This window comes from Microtus pennsylvanicus, chromosome 4 (genome assembly GCF_037038515.1).
Source record: "Microtus pennsylvanicus isolate mMicPen1 chromosome 4, mMicPen1.hap1, whole genome shotgun sequence".
In the NCBI taxonomy this organism is placed as follows: domain Eukaryota; kingdom Metazoa; phylum Chordata; class Mammalia; order Rodentia; family Cricetidae; genus Microtus; species Microtus pennsylvanicus.
In genome coordinates, this window is record NC_134582.1 from 40,794,983 (window position 1) to 40,812,403 (window position 17,421).

At 39.1% G+C, this 17,421-nt stretch overlaps 1 protein-coding gene across 4 annotated transcripts in view; it reads right to left on the bottom strand.

Moving 5' to 3' along the window:
* The window catches only part of Rbm27 (RNA binding motif protein 27), a 71,525-nt gene that overhangs the window by 47,005 nt on the left and 7,099 nt on the right, over positions 1–17,421 (bottom strand). For all 4 annotated transcript variants that reach the window (XM_075968750.1, XM_075968752.1, XM_075968749.1 and 1 more), the window contains exons 2-3: positions 9,551–9,669; positions 2,307–2,431 (exon numbers count right to left, since the gene is read on the bottom strand). In XM_075968750.1, the coding sequence (XP_075824865.1) occupies positions 2,307–2,431; positions 9,551–9,669 (244 nt within the window). The remainder of the gene's footprint in view (positions 1–2,306; positions 2,432–9,550; positions 9,670–17,421) is intronic.

Sequence of the window (17,421 nt, forward strand, 5' to 3'; positions counted from 1 at the left end):
ACATCATAATATATCAATGAAGAAAGACAGGGTAGGAACTTAGAGATAAAAATGGATGCAGAGGCTATGGTGGAGTGCTGTTTACTATCTTGTTCAACATGGATTGCTCAGTCTGCTTTCTTATAGAACTTAGGACCACCATCCCAGGGGTGGTACCAACCCACAATGGGCTGGGTCCTCCCCAACTATTGCTAATTATGAAAATGTTCTACAGGCTTGTCTACAGCTGAATTATTATTTTTTTTTCAAGACAGGGGTTCTCTCTGTGTAGCTTTGGAGCCTGTTCTGGCACTTGCTCTGTAGACCAGTCTGGCCTCAAACTCACAGAGATCTATCTGCCAAATGCTAGGATTAGAGGTGTGTACCACCAATGCACACTCAGTGGCGCATCTACAACTAAATTTTATAGAGCCTTATTTCTTTTATTTATTTTTTATTTTATTTTATGTTTATTTGTTTGTTTTTGATTTTCAAGGCAGGGGTTCTCTGTGGTTTTTGGTGCCTGTCCTGGAACTAGCATAGAGCCATTTTTCAATTGAGGTTCCCACTTCACCAGGGACTCTAGCCTGTGTAAGGCTGACAGTAAACTAGCTAGCTCAGAATCCAACATCCCCTGTTAGCTTTCGTAGTCACCAATCATGCACATGGTGCAGACAGATACATAAAATAAAAATAAATCATTTTTTAGATATATTTTATATGTACGAATGTTTTGATTGCATATATATCTGTGTATCATGTATGTCCTGAAACTGGAGTTCTAGATGATTGTGAACTGCTGTTTGTGGTGGGAATCAAATCCAGGTTCTCTACAAGAAAGTGCTTTTAACCACTAAGCCAACTTTATAGCTGATAAAAATAAAAAATATTTCTTTAATAAGTTGGAAGATATTTCTGTTCCTGGTACTGGACTAAAGACTACCTATATTTGTACATAAAAATCTGTTTTCCAGTTGGGTGGTGGTAATGCATGCTTTTAATCCCAGCACTCTAGAGGTAAAAGGCAAGAGGATCTCTGAGGTCACCTTCAACACAGATGACTAAAATTTTAGTTTAAATAAAGATGTATGTGCTGGGAGTGTAGTTCAGAGTGCGTTTTCCTGGCATATCTAAGGCCCTAGTTCAGTTCCCAGTACAGGGTATGGTAACATATGTAATGATACCACTCTGGAGGTGGATGCAGAAAGAGCAAAGCTCAAAGTTATCTTAGGCCTGGGATATATGAGACCCTATCTCAAAAAATAAAATATTTTTTTAAACTTATCCTACAACCAGGTGGTAGTGGCACACACCCTTAGTCCCAACACTGGATCTCTGAGGTCGAGGCCAGTCTGGTCTCCATAGCAAGTTCCAGAACAAACAAAACTACACAGAAAAACCCTATCTCAAAAAATAAACAAACCTCTTTTCCACATTCTTATCAAATATTATTTGCTTTATATAGAAAAGGAACTATAAATGAAAGCTATGATGTTTCTTTATTGGTTCAAGCAAGCAATTAGGTTGGTATCTTTTTAAAATTATGTTGTGGGAGTGGGTACGTGCACATGCGTGCAGGTGCCCACGGAGGCCAAAGGCATTGCGTGCCCTGGGGCTGGAGTTACATGGTTATAAGCCACCACCAGATGAACGTGCTTGGAACCAAACTCACGACCTCTGCAAGAGCAATATGCTCTGTCAACTTCTTAACTACTGAGCCATCTTTCTAGCCCATTAGCTCGGTATCTTTAATCATGTTTGCATACTTTAACAATATTTCTGTTTATTTTTCTAATGTTGACAGTGTAGTTAAAAGAGTAAATCATTTCTCTGTTTATGTGACAGTATATTGTCTAATGATTTATCTTGGAAGTTTCACGAATACTTTCATTTAAGCCTCTGTATGTAACCAAATTTTCCTCTTTTAGAAACCACTGGGTTTCTCTGAAGGCTGAAGAAATAGCTCTACAGTTAATAGTACTTGCTGTTTGATCACAAGGACCTGAGATCAGATGCCGGCACCCACATGAATGTGGCATCCTGTTCACATCTGAAACCCAACACTGAAAAGCAAATTATTAGGGCTTGCTGATTTGTAGCCTAGCTAACAAAATCCACCTCTAGGTGTAGGGAGAAACCATGCCTGAAAAAAAAATTTCAGGATGGGCATGGTCTCTATAAGTTCAAGGTCAGCCAGGCTACACAATAAGACCAGACCCTGTCTAAAAAAAACAAAACAAACAAAAAACCACAAACAAAGAAACAAAAATAAAAATAATTTAAACTTGAGAATCCTGGTAACAAAATCTAAGAAGTGTGTGTATTACCTCTTCTTTAATTTCTTCTTTTTCTTGGACTAGTGGTTTTGGCTCAGGTTTAACTGGTTCCAATGGTGGAAGGTAGTTTTTAGTATAAAGACTTTCAAATAGCTTGTCCACAAAACCTGAAGTCTCTAAAGAGAAAAAAAAATACTTAAATGTTATACAAACAAAAATGCAAAGTTTAAACACTGTTGCCAATGCTTTTAGATGAACAAGGTATCTTCAAAGCTGCTGTCAGGCTTTTAAAACCAAGACTTACCTTAAAGGAACAGACATCCCCACTTGAAGAGGTTTTGTTTCTTTTTAAATCCTTCAAACATAATTGCATGTGTTCAAATGAAATAAGTGTAAGATTTTGTTGCTTAAGAACAAAAGATTAGAAACAAAGTTTCTATAAGCAAGAGACTAACAAATTATCAAATAAGAGATTACAAAATTTCTCTTGACCTATTAAGAATATCAGATCTAAAGATATAAACGAATACTTAGTGTGTTTATCTGTTCAAAGAAACCAAAATGACAAACTGTGTACTGTAGGTGAAAAAGAAGCCTATGTAGAATAGGAAGAAGTAATCTCATAATATAACCTTATGTGTTGGATAGACTGCACTACCTATTCAAAGACCGAATTAGGTAGGTTTGAATGGGTTGAAATCAGTATCTGTATTTGACTCAACTCCATGTTTTGGACTATTTGAAACTTCCTCTGACAAACAAAATGAGAGAAACAGGTAGTTTTGCTGAAAACACAAATGTAAAAATATTTCTAGTTTTACTCTAATTAAATGTAACTTTCATTGGTTACCCTTAGGTTCCCCTAAGGAACACCTAAAGGGGTATTGCTCAGTGGCAGAGGGCTTGCCCTGATGGTTCAATTCCCAACTCAAGGGAGTGTTGGGTATTTCGAAGGCATCACATGGGTTCTGCTGATACCACAATTATGATGTATTTTACATTTCTAAAATGCCAACTACTTTTATCTCAGAAAAGCATCTTCAGACAAACTCCTTTACAATACTAACTTTATAAGTAAACTTTTTTTTCAAAATGGCAAAACTTTTAGCTGAAGTAGAACATGGTTCATACTTTTAATACTATAATCAGGAGGGTGGGTGGAAGAATCACCTGCCTAGACTACTTAATGAGTTCCAGGGCAGCCCCTGGATATCCCCACAAAAGGATGGATGGATGGATGGATGGATGGATGGATGGATGGATGGATGGATGGATAAATAAATAAATAAATAACACAACCCAGGGGCTAGACAGATGGTTCAGCAATTAAGGGAGCTTGTTTGCTGCTCTTACAGAAGAGTCAGGTTTGGTTCCAGAAACCCGATAGCTGCTCATAACCACCCATAACCGAGTTCCAAGGGAGCTGGAAACCTGTAGTGGCCTCTACAGGCACCAGGCAGGCACACAACACACTGACATATGTGCAAGCAAAACACTCATTCGTATAAAATAAAAATAACTTTTAAAGAACTAAAAATACAGTTGGAGATGTAGCTGAGTGTTCACTATGTAGAAAATCCCGGGTTTAATCAACAGTAAGCCAAGCTTAGTGAGTCATGCCTGCAATCCCAGTATTACAGAGGTAGAGGCAAGAATAGGAGTTCACAAATGTCTAAGGTCATCTTCTAATACATGACAAGTTCAAGAATACCCTGTGCTATATGAATCCCTATCAACAATGAAACACATAAGAAAAAAATAAAACTGTTAACTCTTGTTGATTGTAACATATAACTTTAAGGTAATAAATTAAGACTCTTCAAAACATTTTATAAACAACTTTCTTCATACTTTTGTATTTTCACACATAAATCTTTTGTAATTTGAAAGACAGTTCAATACGGATGGATGGATAGATGGATGAAAACAAAAAATAGGGCTAATGAGTGGGTTTAATGAGTAAAGGCCATTACCACAAAGCTGTTGACCTAACTCCAATCTCCATGACCCACATTGTAGGAGAGAAACCACTCCTAAAAGTTGTCCTCTGACCTCCAAATGCATGCTATGGCACATATACACACACAAAATAAATAAATGAATGCAATTTTTCAAAATCTATATACCAAATGCTGTTGGTTTCAAAAAAAGGAAAAGCAAACAAGGAAAAAGCAGATAAACTGGCCAATATATAGGGTGTTACAAGTGCCATGAAAAAAATAAGGCACTTGGGCATGGTGGTATCTGCCTTTAATCCCAGTACTCGGGAGACACAAGGCAAGCAGATGTTATGAGTTTAAAGTCAGCAGGGATATATAGTGAGAGTCTTTCTTAAAAAGGGAATAAAGCAGGCTGGAGATGGACAGATGGCTCAGATGTTAAGAACACTGGCTGCTCTTCCAGAGGTCCTAAGTTCAATTTCCAGCAACCACACAATAGCTCATAACCATTATGAGATCTGCTACTCTCTTTTGGCATGCAGGTGTACATGCAGACAGAACACTATATATAATATATAAAAGCTAAAAAAAAAGGGAATAGAGCATCACTGAGAGGAGGAAAGGGTAACTGGAATATGGGACAACCACATTATACAAACTACACTGGGGAAAAATGTCAAGATGACATTTGAAGAAATCAAAAGACATGAGAAAGAATCTTCCAGGCAAACAAAAAACACAGCCAAGGGCTCTGAGTAAGGACACACTCACTGACGTTCAAAGACAGAGAGGTGGACAGTGTGGTGTAGAGGAAGACTGGGTAAGGATGGGATAGGGCAGGAACTATCAAGGAAACAGCAAGAAAAACTTCCTGCGATTTCTGTTTGGTTGGAGGATGTTGGTAAAAAGACAGCCCAGGCTATGAAGTAAAGGGCAACTGATCTTCTGATCCTCCTGCTTCCAACTCCCAAGTATTGAGTCATAGGCAAGCACCTCATGTCCAACTGAAAATGGGAAGTTAAAGGTACAAAAAGAAGAGAATCATACTCATTCTTCTTGGACCTCAAGATACCGCAGCCAAGAGAGAAAGAACATTGGGTTCTCTGTATTATATTAACAGCAAAAGTACATAATTTCCGGGATGGGGAGATAGTTCTTTTTTTTTTTAAAGATTTTATTTATTTATTATGTATACAGTGTTCTGTATATGATAAAAGTATTGGAGCGATTAGGGATACAAGGGTCATACCTAAATATAATAAAAGCTATATACAGCAAGCCGACAGCTAACATCAAATTAAATGGAGAGAAACTCAAAGCCATCCCGCTAAACTCAGGAACACGACAAGGCTGTCCACTCTCGCCATACCTCTTCAATATAGTGCTTGAAGTTCTAGCAATAGCAATAAGACAACATAATGGGATCAAGGGGATTCGAATTGGAAAGGAAGAAGTTAAACTTTCGTTATTTGCAGATGATATGATAGTGTACATAAGCGACCCCCAAAACTCCACCAAAGAACTTTTACAACTGATAAACAGCTTTAGCAATGTGGCAGGATACAAGATCAACTCCAAAAAAATCAGTCGCCCTCTTATACACAAAGGATATGGAAGCAGAGAGGGAAATCAGAGAAGCTTCACCTTTCACGATAGCCACAAACAGCATAAAATATCTTGGGGTAACTCTAACCAAGGAAGTGAAAGATCTATATGACAAGAACTTTAAGGCATTGAAGAAAGAAACAGAGGAGTATACCAGAAAATGGAAGGACCTCCCTTGCTCTTGGATTGGGAGGATCAACATAGTAAAAATGGCAATTCTACCTAAGGCAATTTATAGATTCAATGCAATCCCCATCAAGATCCCATCAAAATTCTTCACAGATCTTGAGAGGACAATAATCAACTTTATATGGAAAAACAAAAAACCCAGGATAGCCAAAACAATCCTATACAATAAAGGATCTTCTGGAGGCATTACCATCCCTGACTTCAAACTCTATTACAGAGCTACAGTGATGAAAACAGTGTGGTACTGGCATAAAAACAGAGAAGTCGACCAATGGAATCGTATAGAAGACCCGGATTTTAACCCACAAACCTATGAACACCTCATTTTCGATAAAGGAGCTAAAAGTATACAATGGAAGAAAGAAAGCATCTTCAACAAATGGTGCTGGCAAAACTGGATGTCAACCTGTAGAAGAATGAAAATAGACCCATATCTATCACCATGCACAAAACTCAAGTCCAAATGGATTAAAGACCTCATTATCAGCCAGAACACACTGAACCTGATAGAAGAGAAAGTGGGAAGTACCCTACAACAGATGGGCACAGGAGATCGCTTCCTAGGTGTAACCCCAGCAGCACAGACATTAAGGGCAACATTGAATAAATGGGACCTACTAAAACTGAGAAGCTTCTGTAAAGCAAAGGACGCTGTCACTAAGACAAAAAGGCAACCTACTGACTGGGAGAAAATCTTCACCAACCCCGCAACAGACAAAGGTCTGATCTCCAAAATATATAGAGAACTCAAGAAACTAGACTTTAAAATGCTAATTAACCCAATTAAAAATGGGGCACTGAACTGAACAGAGAATTCTCAACAGAAGAAGTTCAAATGGCCAAAAGACACTTAAGGTCATGCTCAACCTCCTTAGCGATCAGGGAAATGCAAATCAAAACAACTTTGAGATATCATCTTACACCTGTCAGAATGGCTAAAGTCAAAAACACCAAGGATAGTCTTTGCTGGAGAGGCTGTGGAGGAAGGGGTACACTCATCCATTGCTGGTGGGAATGCAATCTTGTGCAACCACTGTGGAAATCAGTGTTTTGGTTTTTCAGGAAATTCGGGATCAACCTACCCCTGGACCCAGCAATACCACTCTTCGGAATATACCCAAGAGATGCCCTATCATATGACAAAAGCATTTGTTCAACTATGTTCATAGCAGTATTATCTGTAATAGCCAGAACCTGGAAACAACCTAGATGCCCTTCAATGGAAGAATGGATGAAGAAAGTATGGAATATATACACACTAGAGTACTACGCTGCGGTAAAAAACAATGACTTCTCGAATTTTGCATGCAAATGGATGGAAATAGAAAACACTATCCTGAGTGAGGTATCCCAGACCCAAAAAGATGAACATGGGATGTACTCACTCATAATTGGTTTCTAGCCATAAATAAGGGTCACGGAGACTACAATTGGTGAACCTAAAGAAGCTAAATAAGAAGGTGAACCCAAGGAAAAACATATAGTTATCCTCTTGGCTATGGGAAGTAGACAAAATTGCCGGGAAGAAAATTGGGATCTTGGGGGTGGGGTGGGATGGGGGTAAGGGGAGATGGGGAGAGAAAAGTGAGAAGGGAAGGAGGGGGGGAACTTGGGGAAACAGAAGGATTGGGATAAAGGAAGGTTGGACAGGGGAGCACGGAAGCACAATTCTTAGTTAAGGGATCCACCTTAGGGTTGGCAAGAGACTTGACCCTAGAGTGGCTCCCAGGAGCCCATGGCGATGTCCCCAGTTAGTTCCTTGGGCAGCTGGGGATAGGGAACCTGAAATGACCCTATCCTATAGCAATACTGACAAATATCTTGCATATCACCATAGAACCTTCATCTGGTGATGGATGGAGATAGAGACAGAGACCCACACTGGAGCACTGGACTGAGCTCCCAAAGTCCCAATGAGGAGCGGAAGGAGGGAGAACATGAGCAAGGAAGTCAGGACCACGAGGGGTGCACCCACCCACTGAGACAATGGGGCTGATCTATTGGGAGCTCACCAAGGCCAGCTGGACTGTGACTGAAAAAGCATGGGATAAAACCGGACTCTCTGAACATGGCGAACAATGAGGACTGATGAGAAGCCAAGGACAATGGCAAGGGGTTTTGACCCTACTTCATGTTCTGGCTTTGTGGGAGCCTAGCCAGTTTGGATGTTCACCTTCCTAGACATGGACGGAGGGGGGCGGACCTTGGACTTTCCACGGGGCAGGGAACCCTGACTGCTCTTTGGACTGGAGAGGGAGGGGGAGGAGTTTGGGGGAGGGGGATAAGGGTGGGAGGAGGGGGAGGGAAATGGGAGGCTGGGAGGAGGCGGATACTTTTTTTTCCTTTTCTCAATAAAAAAAAATAACATGCCAAAATTGTGAACACATCTTAGCACATTCTAAGATGGAGATTTATGTGAGTAAATATTAAAAAGAGAAATATCTCAAAAAAAATTTTATTTATTTATTATGTATACAGTGTTCTGCCGGCATGCCTTCAGGCCAGAAGAGGGTACCAGATCTCATTATGGATGGTTTTAAGCCACCATGTGGTTGCTGGGAATTCAACTCAGGACCTCTGAAAGAGCAGCCAGTACTCTTAACCTCTGAGCCATCTCTCCAGCCCTGGGGGAGATAGTTCTTATACAAGTGTAAGAACCTGAATTTGAACCCAGAATCCATGCCATAGTGACACTTATTTGCAGCCACAGTACTGGAGAAGGAAGATTTCTGGGGGCTTGCTGGTCAGCCAACCTAGCCAACTTTGCAAGTTTCAGACCAATGATACAAACTCAGAAAAACAAGATGGAAGGTTCCTGAGAAATGACACCAGAGTTGACCTCTTCTTCACCAAAAGTACTTATGTGTACCCACTGCACATGTGTGATGATAAACAATATATATATATATATATATACACACACACACACACACACACACACACACACACACACACACACACACGGGCGTGTGTGCACACACATACAAAAGCACTAGAAAGCAACTTCAAGTAGCATTAAATAGCCCTCAATCATCAACTAAATATTACCAAAAGCTGCAAGGAATCTAACAAGTATTAGAGCCACTGTCTCAATATAGGAAAGAAACAAAGAAGGATGGGAAGAACCTGTCCTTCCTAAACACATAACAAATAAGTAAGCATTCTGAATGGGCATATTAAAGTACTGAAAGGACCCTTACAACTTTACTGAAAAGTGTCTCACTTCATAGACACATACAGTAAAATTAGAATGATACAGAGATTAACATGGCAGTATGCAAGGAAGGACTACACACAAATTCCCAAGTGTTTTCCCCCCTATGCTCATGCCTTCATGAAGTTTGGTTGTGTTGCTTCTGTTTTGTTTCAGACAGGGTCTTGCTCTGTACAAGTGGCCTGGAATTCTGTAGATAAGCCCAGGTTGGCCTCAAACCCACAATTCTCCTGCCTTAGTCTCCCAACTGTTGGGATTACAGCCATGTGTCAGCAGTCCTGGCTGCTTTTAGGAAGTTTTAAATTAGAAATATTTGCCTAAAATACTTATAGGCCCACAAAAATTACCTTTTTGTAAAAAGACGTCAAGTTGATCAGCACAAAAGGCTTTCAATTCCTTCTCAGGTTTGTCCTTCTTGACCAGTGCTACAACATAGTTGGCTAGGGCTGAAGGGTCAGCATCACATCTAGTTAGACAAAGAGAAAATTAAAATTGTAAGACACTGGTTGTAAACAGTGATGTTATTAATGAAATTACCCATTTTAGAAAATCAAAGATTTAAAGTGACTTCAAACACAGGCAGCTATTGTAACAAGCAGCATATATGTACTCGAAGTGAGATTTTCCTTTTCTGTTTATTTAATAATTACTTTGCCTACTGTTTCCAAGGTTCTAGTAAGAACAAGAACATTGAATCAGGACATTTATTTGCTTTCTCGGAAGCAACAGGGAAAGGGTAACCCCTAAACTGCTGGCACCAATAATACCCCCAGTTTCATGTGACCAGTGGGAAAAAAAAAACAAGGAAGGGAAAGTGATGGACAGATTATTCCTCTTCTCAGAGTATCTTACCCTAGAGCCACAGGGACCAACATCCCAAATCAGCTTTTCAACCTACTACTATTAACCTCACAGCCTGTTCTTTAGTCATTACTGGTTAGTTTACTTCACAGCTTCAAGCAAAAGAAAGCTCCAAGAGCTAAAAACATGTATACAAGTGCTTGAAAGGTGGTAGAAAGAATCTTCATTTGTTTTAATACTCAAAACACCTCCTATGCCAGAGATCACATGATTCCTCACCAATCTGTCAGACATAATATTTGATCTATGTCATATCAAACTAGAAGTTTACATGTTGATATATATATATGTACATAAAATCAATTACACATGTATGTATTTTAAAAATAGACTAGATCTCCTAATACATGCATATTTAAGTAACACATACCCAATGTGGCCTCAAAGGGTTTTTTGTTTGTTTTATTTCTGAGACTGGATTTCACTTATCTGGAATGTTATGTATAGCCTCAACTCCTCCTGCTTCTGCCTGCTAGAAATGAAGGTGTGTGCTACCATGCCTTGTTCTTACTAAAGTAAAATGAACATTCAGGATGATAGTAGTCATTGTATAAGCAAAGTGATCAAATTTGTATAAATGCTATTCAATATAATCTTGTTTGACAATTCTTAGGCTTCCTTTGTCAAACAGAAAGCTTAAGACATTTCAACTTATGACTGTCAATCACATTTCCCAACAAAAGAAAAACTAGTACCTCTACTTCAGAAATGATGGTTCAAACCTATAATTCCAGAATTTGGGAGACCAGGGCAGAAAGATCACATTGGATTCAGGGACACACTGGGCCAAGCAAACTATCTTAAAACAAATAAGCAACTAAACAAAAGCCTACATATTAGTAAAAGAGCAAAACTTTTCTTCATTGCCAACATTGTCTTAAGGAAGGGTGATTCTTTAAAGCCACACACCTAGAGACTGGGAAAGTCCTTACAGCACAAGCACGAGGACCTGACTCCAGATCCCTAGCACACACCTAAGTTGGAGGTAACAGTGTGTCTGTAATCCGAGCATGCCAATCAGCAAATTTCAATAAGAGATGAGGTAGAGCGGGAAGGAGGAAGAGCACCTGATGTTGACCTCTGGCTTCCACATACACATATTCAGAGAGAGAGACCATGTACCTAATTCTAGAGAGAGACAGAGACAAACAGACTATGCACCTAACTCTAAAAAAGAAAAAATATAGTTGATATCAATTTTATAAAACACAGAGCTAATTTACAAAATCAGAAGCAAAGGTCAAAGTGTACTAAGAATGAATATGTATTATTATTTGCATATTACAATAATACAAAATTTAAAAAGAAAGTCAGCTGGGCAGTGGTGGTGCAAAGCTTTAATCCCAGTACTTCAAAAGCAGAGGTCAACCTGGTCTACAGAGCTAGTTCCAGGACAGCCAGGGGTACACAGAGAAACCCTGTCTCAAAAAAAAATGAAAGGAAGGTAAACTCAGGGTTTCTATTGCTGTGATGAAACACCATATCCAAAAAGCAAGTTGTGGAGAAGGGTTTATTTGGTTTACACTTCCATATTGCTCTGTTCATTATTGAATAAAGTCAGAACAGGAACTCAAACAGGGCAAGACCCTGGAAGCAGGAGCTGATGCAGAAGTCATGAGGAGCAGCTCTTACTGGCTTGTTCCCTGTGGCTTGCTCAGCCTGTTTTCTTATAGAATCTAGGACCACCAGCCCAGAGATGGGACCACCGACCATGGGCTGGGCCCTCCACCATTGATCACTAATTGAAAATGCCTTACTGCTGGACCTCATGGAGGATTTCTCAACTGAGGCTTCTTCCCCTCTGATGATTCCAGTTTGTAACAAGTTGACACAAATCAGCCAACACAGATACTCTTCTTGTTTAAATATTTACGTGTGTGTGTGTGTGTACATACATACCTGTGGGGATCAGAGGACAACATGTGGAAATCGGTTCTCTCCCTCCCAACACGCCCCTCCCAACACATAGGCTCTAGGGACTGAATGAACTCAGGTTAAGAAAGAGGCTTGGTGCTTGGTGGCCAGCATCTTTACCTGCTAAGCCATCTTACCAGTCATGGATAAGGATAGTCTCTAACACAGATAAAAAGGATACAAAAAAATAAATAAGGGATTGAAGAAATGGTTAAGTGGTTAAGAATATGTATTTCTCAAGCTGGGTGGTGATGGTACACCCTTTAACCCCAGCAGAGGCAGGCAGATCTCTGTGAGTTTGAGGTCAGCCTGGTCTACAGAGCTAGTTCCAGGACAGCTAGGGCTGTTGCACAGAGAAACCCTGTCTCAAAAAAGAAAGACAAAACAAAACAAAAGAATATGTATTTCTCTTTTAGAAGACCTGGGTTTGATTCCCAACACCCACATGGTAGTCACCACTGCAACTCTAGTTCCAGGGTATTCAACTCCTATTTCTGGTCTCTGCAGGTACCACAAGATGTGCACGCACGCACGCACGCACGCACACACACACACACACACACACACACACACGTACAAGCAAAACTCATAAGCATAAAATATTTAAGTAAACAAATAAATGTGGCAGAAAATGGCAACGTTATTTTTTTCTGGTATTATCAAAACATCTTTAGCCTCAATACTTGACAAGCATAATTCTGAGTAAGAGACTACGAAGCCCAGTTTGGTGGCTTATACCTTTAATTTAGGGGCCAGCAGATGTCTGTGAGTTCAACACCTGCCTGGTCTACATAGTGAGTTCTAGGACAGCCAGGGCTATTTAGAGACCCTGCTCAAAAGACAAAACAAATCAAAAAAGAATATGAAGTTTCTAGTCAGAAACAGGTAAAACATCCAGTTACTGGGTTAAACAAACCCAAGTACCTTTGACATAATTTAGTATTCAGACTAAAAGACAAATACAGAATTGAGCAGTTTTTGATGAAACACATTTTAGGGAGATTAAAACAAGTTATCAATATCTAGCCCATGCTAGCCTGGATCTCACAATGCAGCCCAAGCTGGCCTCAAACTTGTATCTGTCCTCCTGTTTCACTACTAGATTTATAGGCATGTACCACATACTTCCTTCTAGATCTCAGAAAACACATTTCAATGTAATAATGCTAAAAATTAGGGTGAATAGTTTAAAAAGTAGAATACTCTAGGAAAGGTGATCACAGTTTAAATAATTGTTTAATATAAATAAATAACAGTGTATGGTAGACTGAATACAAATACATACTACATTCAAAGGGATAAGAAGAGCATTCAAATCTATTATCTCCCAATATGTGCCAATAAAGTGGGCTATCAAGGAAATCATCAGTCTGAAACACTAAGTCACACTACGTGAAAGATGAAAGAAACAAAGACATTTGGGGGTCTTGTGCTGAAACTATTCAGACCTTTCTGAAGTCTTACTCATCCCTTCAACACAGCAACTCCTACTACATAATTTTCAAAGATTCACAATAACACAATAGCATGGTACGATACTTAAGCTAGTAGTAGCCCAAGAGAATTTCCAGAACTATATCACAGAAACAACCTAAGACCCTTTTTCCTACCCTAAGTCATCCTTTTCCTACTAAAATGATTTTCCCTTCCTGATCCATAAGTAGTATGCAACAACAGTACACAAAGCCTTTAGCACTTCTACAGAACCAAGTTCATATATTCTGCTTGACCACTGATACAGCACAGCTTAGAAAGAAATTTTAAATTTTTTTGCATCTATAACTATATTAAACATGTATATTTCCCAGAAAAAGATGGGTTTCTGTTAAAAAGGTTACAAAAGTTACTAACATATATCTTAGATTATTACATTGGACTGGAAATGGTGGCACATGCTCCAGGGCTCTGGAGGTGGAGGCAGGACAGGAGTACAAGATCAGAGGTCAAATTCGGTTTAGCTATAAGAAACATTGTTTCAAAAAACAAACAACCATCATTCCAGAAGCAGAAGAGACAGAAAGATGAAGAGGCCCAGGAGAGAGGAGAAGCAGCGGAAAAAGGGAGAGGTAATGGAAAGTGAGGTGGGGCAGAGGAGAAAGAGAAGTGGGGAGAGAGGGAGAGATGAAGAAGCAGAGAAGGGGAGAGGCAGAGAAGAGAGGGAGAGATGGAGAAGCAGAGGAGAGGTGGAGAGAAATAAGAGGCCTAGAGGCAGAAACAGGTGGATCTCTGAGTTACAGGCCAGCCTAGTCTTCTACATAGTGAGTTCCAGGCCAATTAAGGTTACACAGAAGAACTTGCCTAAAAACAACAAACAAATAAATTGATTTTAAAAAAAAACTAACACTGAAATTGTAAATCTGCAAGGCAACTAAATGCTCCACTCAAGAGAAGGGCTAAGTGAGATGGCTCAGTGGGTGACAGCCTTTGCTGCCAAGTTTGATGAGCTGAGTTCAATGCCCATATAACACACAGACATACAATGTACACACACGAATAAGATTAATTTTTAGAACGTTTTAAAAGATTAGGCAGAGAACCCTCCTTGGGAAGTAAAACTAGGCTGTAACTCCATGCAAGTAAAATATATTTCATATCACATATACTTTTCTAACATATATCTGCAAGACAAATTAGTATGTTACAAGTCTCAACCTTTAACACTGCAATAACAATCAACAAAAGAAAATTTCAAAAACTGTGTTACCAATGAGGACTCATTAAAATTCATATCCTATACAATATAAGACATTTTTAATAAACTTTAAGTCATCTTAGAAAACAAGATCAGTTACACAACAGACCTGTTGATTCAGTCCTGAAGTCCCAGCTATCTGAGATGCTGAGGCATAGGAATTATAATTTCAAGGCCTTCCTGGAATACAGAGTGAACTAACAGCCTAGGCAACTTAGTGAACCCCTATCTCAAAATAAAACTAAAAAGTTGGGGCTATAGCTCAGTGGTGATTACCTAAGTTCAAATCCCCAGTATTATAAAAGAAAAGAGAGAAAAAAGTAAATCAGAATTTTTACTAGAAAAGGCTAACAAAAATACTGACCTACAAACATCTACAAAGCCCTCAAATTTCAATTCTTTTCTCTTTTGATGAATTCTCTATTTATAGACATTACAATCTGTACAGCTAAGGCACCAGCTTCAGAATTCAGACATATGCTAATCCCAGATGAAAAAGTAAAGGTCCTACCTTTGATACTACTAAAAAGTCATTACATTTTTTGCTTCAGGAAGAAGACAAAGTCTAGTAACCTCCTTCCACTTGGACAAAATCTACATTTTTGTTAACATGGGCCTGATTTTAGCTTCTTAGTGTGATCTCTGTTTCAGAGATAAGACCACTAATAAATACAGTGTTAATGAATCATAGGGAAAAGGCCGCTTACTCCTAATGTGTATTAACAGTCACCAATAATCATATTTACTAAAAACTAGACAGAAGAAACAAAGGTAAACACTGAAAAGATTTAAACACTAAAAAAAAAATCTGTTTATTATAGAGACAACATTATTTCTAACCAAATAGTAATAACAGTCAGGGAAACCACTCTGACTATCAGAGATATAGGAAATATTAGGCATGCACAGTGATGGCTATAAAAGTAATGCACAAATATGAAAATGCTTTCCCGATGTAATGTCAATTAGAAATTAAGCTAGAAAATTTCACAGTGAGTGCTTACAGCTACAAAGTTCCTTCATAAAGGAGAAACTGAAAATAAACACTGATAATTTTATTTTCTATAGTGCACTAATAAAGGTTTCACCTCTTACTACCCTCACTTTGGGGATTAAGTTTCAACACATGAACTCTGGGTGACATTAAAACATCAAGACTGTAATACTTTCCTCTCACTTTACCCACACCCCTTTTTTGAGACAGGGTTTCACCACACAGCCATCATGCTGGCCTTGAACTCCCAAGTGCTGGGATTAAAAGAGTGCACAACACCTCACTCATCCTAGTCTTTGTTGGTTGTTTTTTGTTTTTGAGACAGGTTTCACTATGTAACCCTGACTGTCCTGGAACTCACTATGAAGAACAGACTGTCCTGGAACTTACAAGAGATGACCCTGCCCGTGTCTCCTAAATGGTGGGACTAAAGGCACCACTATGCCTGGCTTCATCTTACCCTTTCTTTCTTTCTTATCTTACTCTTAATTAGGAGTTTTCACGAAAGTATATATGGAAGAGATACCCTCCAGATTTGTTTTTGTTTGTGATAATATGCATGACCATACACATCCGTCAGTTCCAAATGCAATTTTGATATCTGAAACGTAGATCCTAGGTACCACTAGTTAAATATATCCACAAAGTTAAATTAGCAAAAAACAAATCTTTTTAATGCTGGGACTCAAACCCAAGGCCCTCTGCATTACTATATCACTAAGCTGCACTCCCAGTCCAAACTTAATTTTCTAATTGTTAAGCAATCGAAATATACACATAAGGCTGTTCATTCGCTTCAACATTTACTATTAATTAAATATCAACTCTTTTTTGATTTTTCAAGACAGGGTTTCTCTGTGTAACCCTGGCTGTCCTGGATCTTGCTCTGCTGACCAAACTGACCTCGAACTCAGAGATTTGCCTGCCTCTGCCTTCCAAATGTTGGGATTAAAGGCATACACCATCACCACTTAGTACCACCCAAGTCTCTTGTTTGATGACTTTGATTACTCTGAGTAAGACAGACCTTGCTCATCAAGTCACATGACTATGAAAAAAAATTACAGAACAGAATCACATATGGTACAAAAAGACATGCAATAACTATGAAAGCAGCAACACCGCAAAAGAATGAGAGAACACAGGAGAGGAAACTCAGGGCTATAAACGCAAGTTCTGGCTTCTAGCCTGTAGTTATTAAGCCAGGAAGAATGAAGTCCAAGATATTTAGGAAGCAGAACAAGAATATAAGATCAAGTATGCTCTTACTTGGTACACCAAAATATGTCAACAAGTCCTCTGGAAAATAACCCGTTCTCTAAGCCGGTGAACATCACCTTAAACAAGTCTCATGCCATGCTATAGGCACAAGAATTCTGTGAAGCCACTAGAGTACCTTAAAAATTTAGGAATACTTCTCTATCCCAAGAATAGTGTCCCAAATACTCATTACACCCTACTAGTTTATTTACCAGAAGATCAGGCCTAGTGACCAATAGCTCATGTTTCTTCCCACTTGAGGAACTACAGTGATAACTAGTCAGAGTTTAATGTCCTAAGAATTGCCAGTCTACTCCAGGATGTAAACCATGCCTGCCATGACTACTGAATCAATAAATAGGAACGAATGAAATAATCCTACTCTTGCAGCTTTTGCTACCCTTTCCATCATAAGCTAAAATAACATATTTCCTATTATAGCTTGAAGACTCTGAAATTGCCCAAACTCACAGGAACTACACGCCAAGTCCATGACT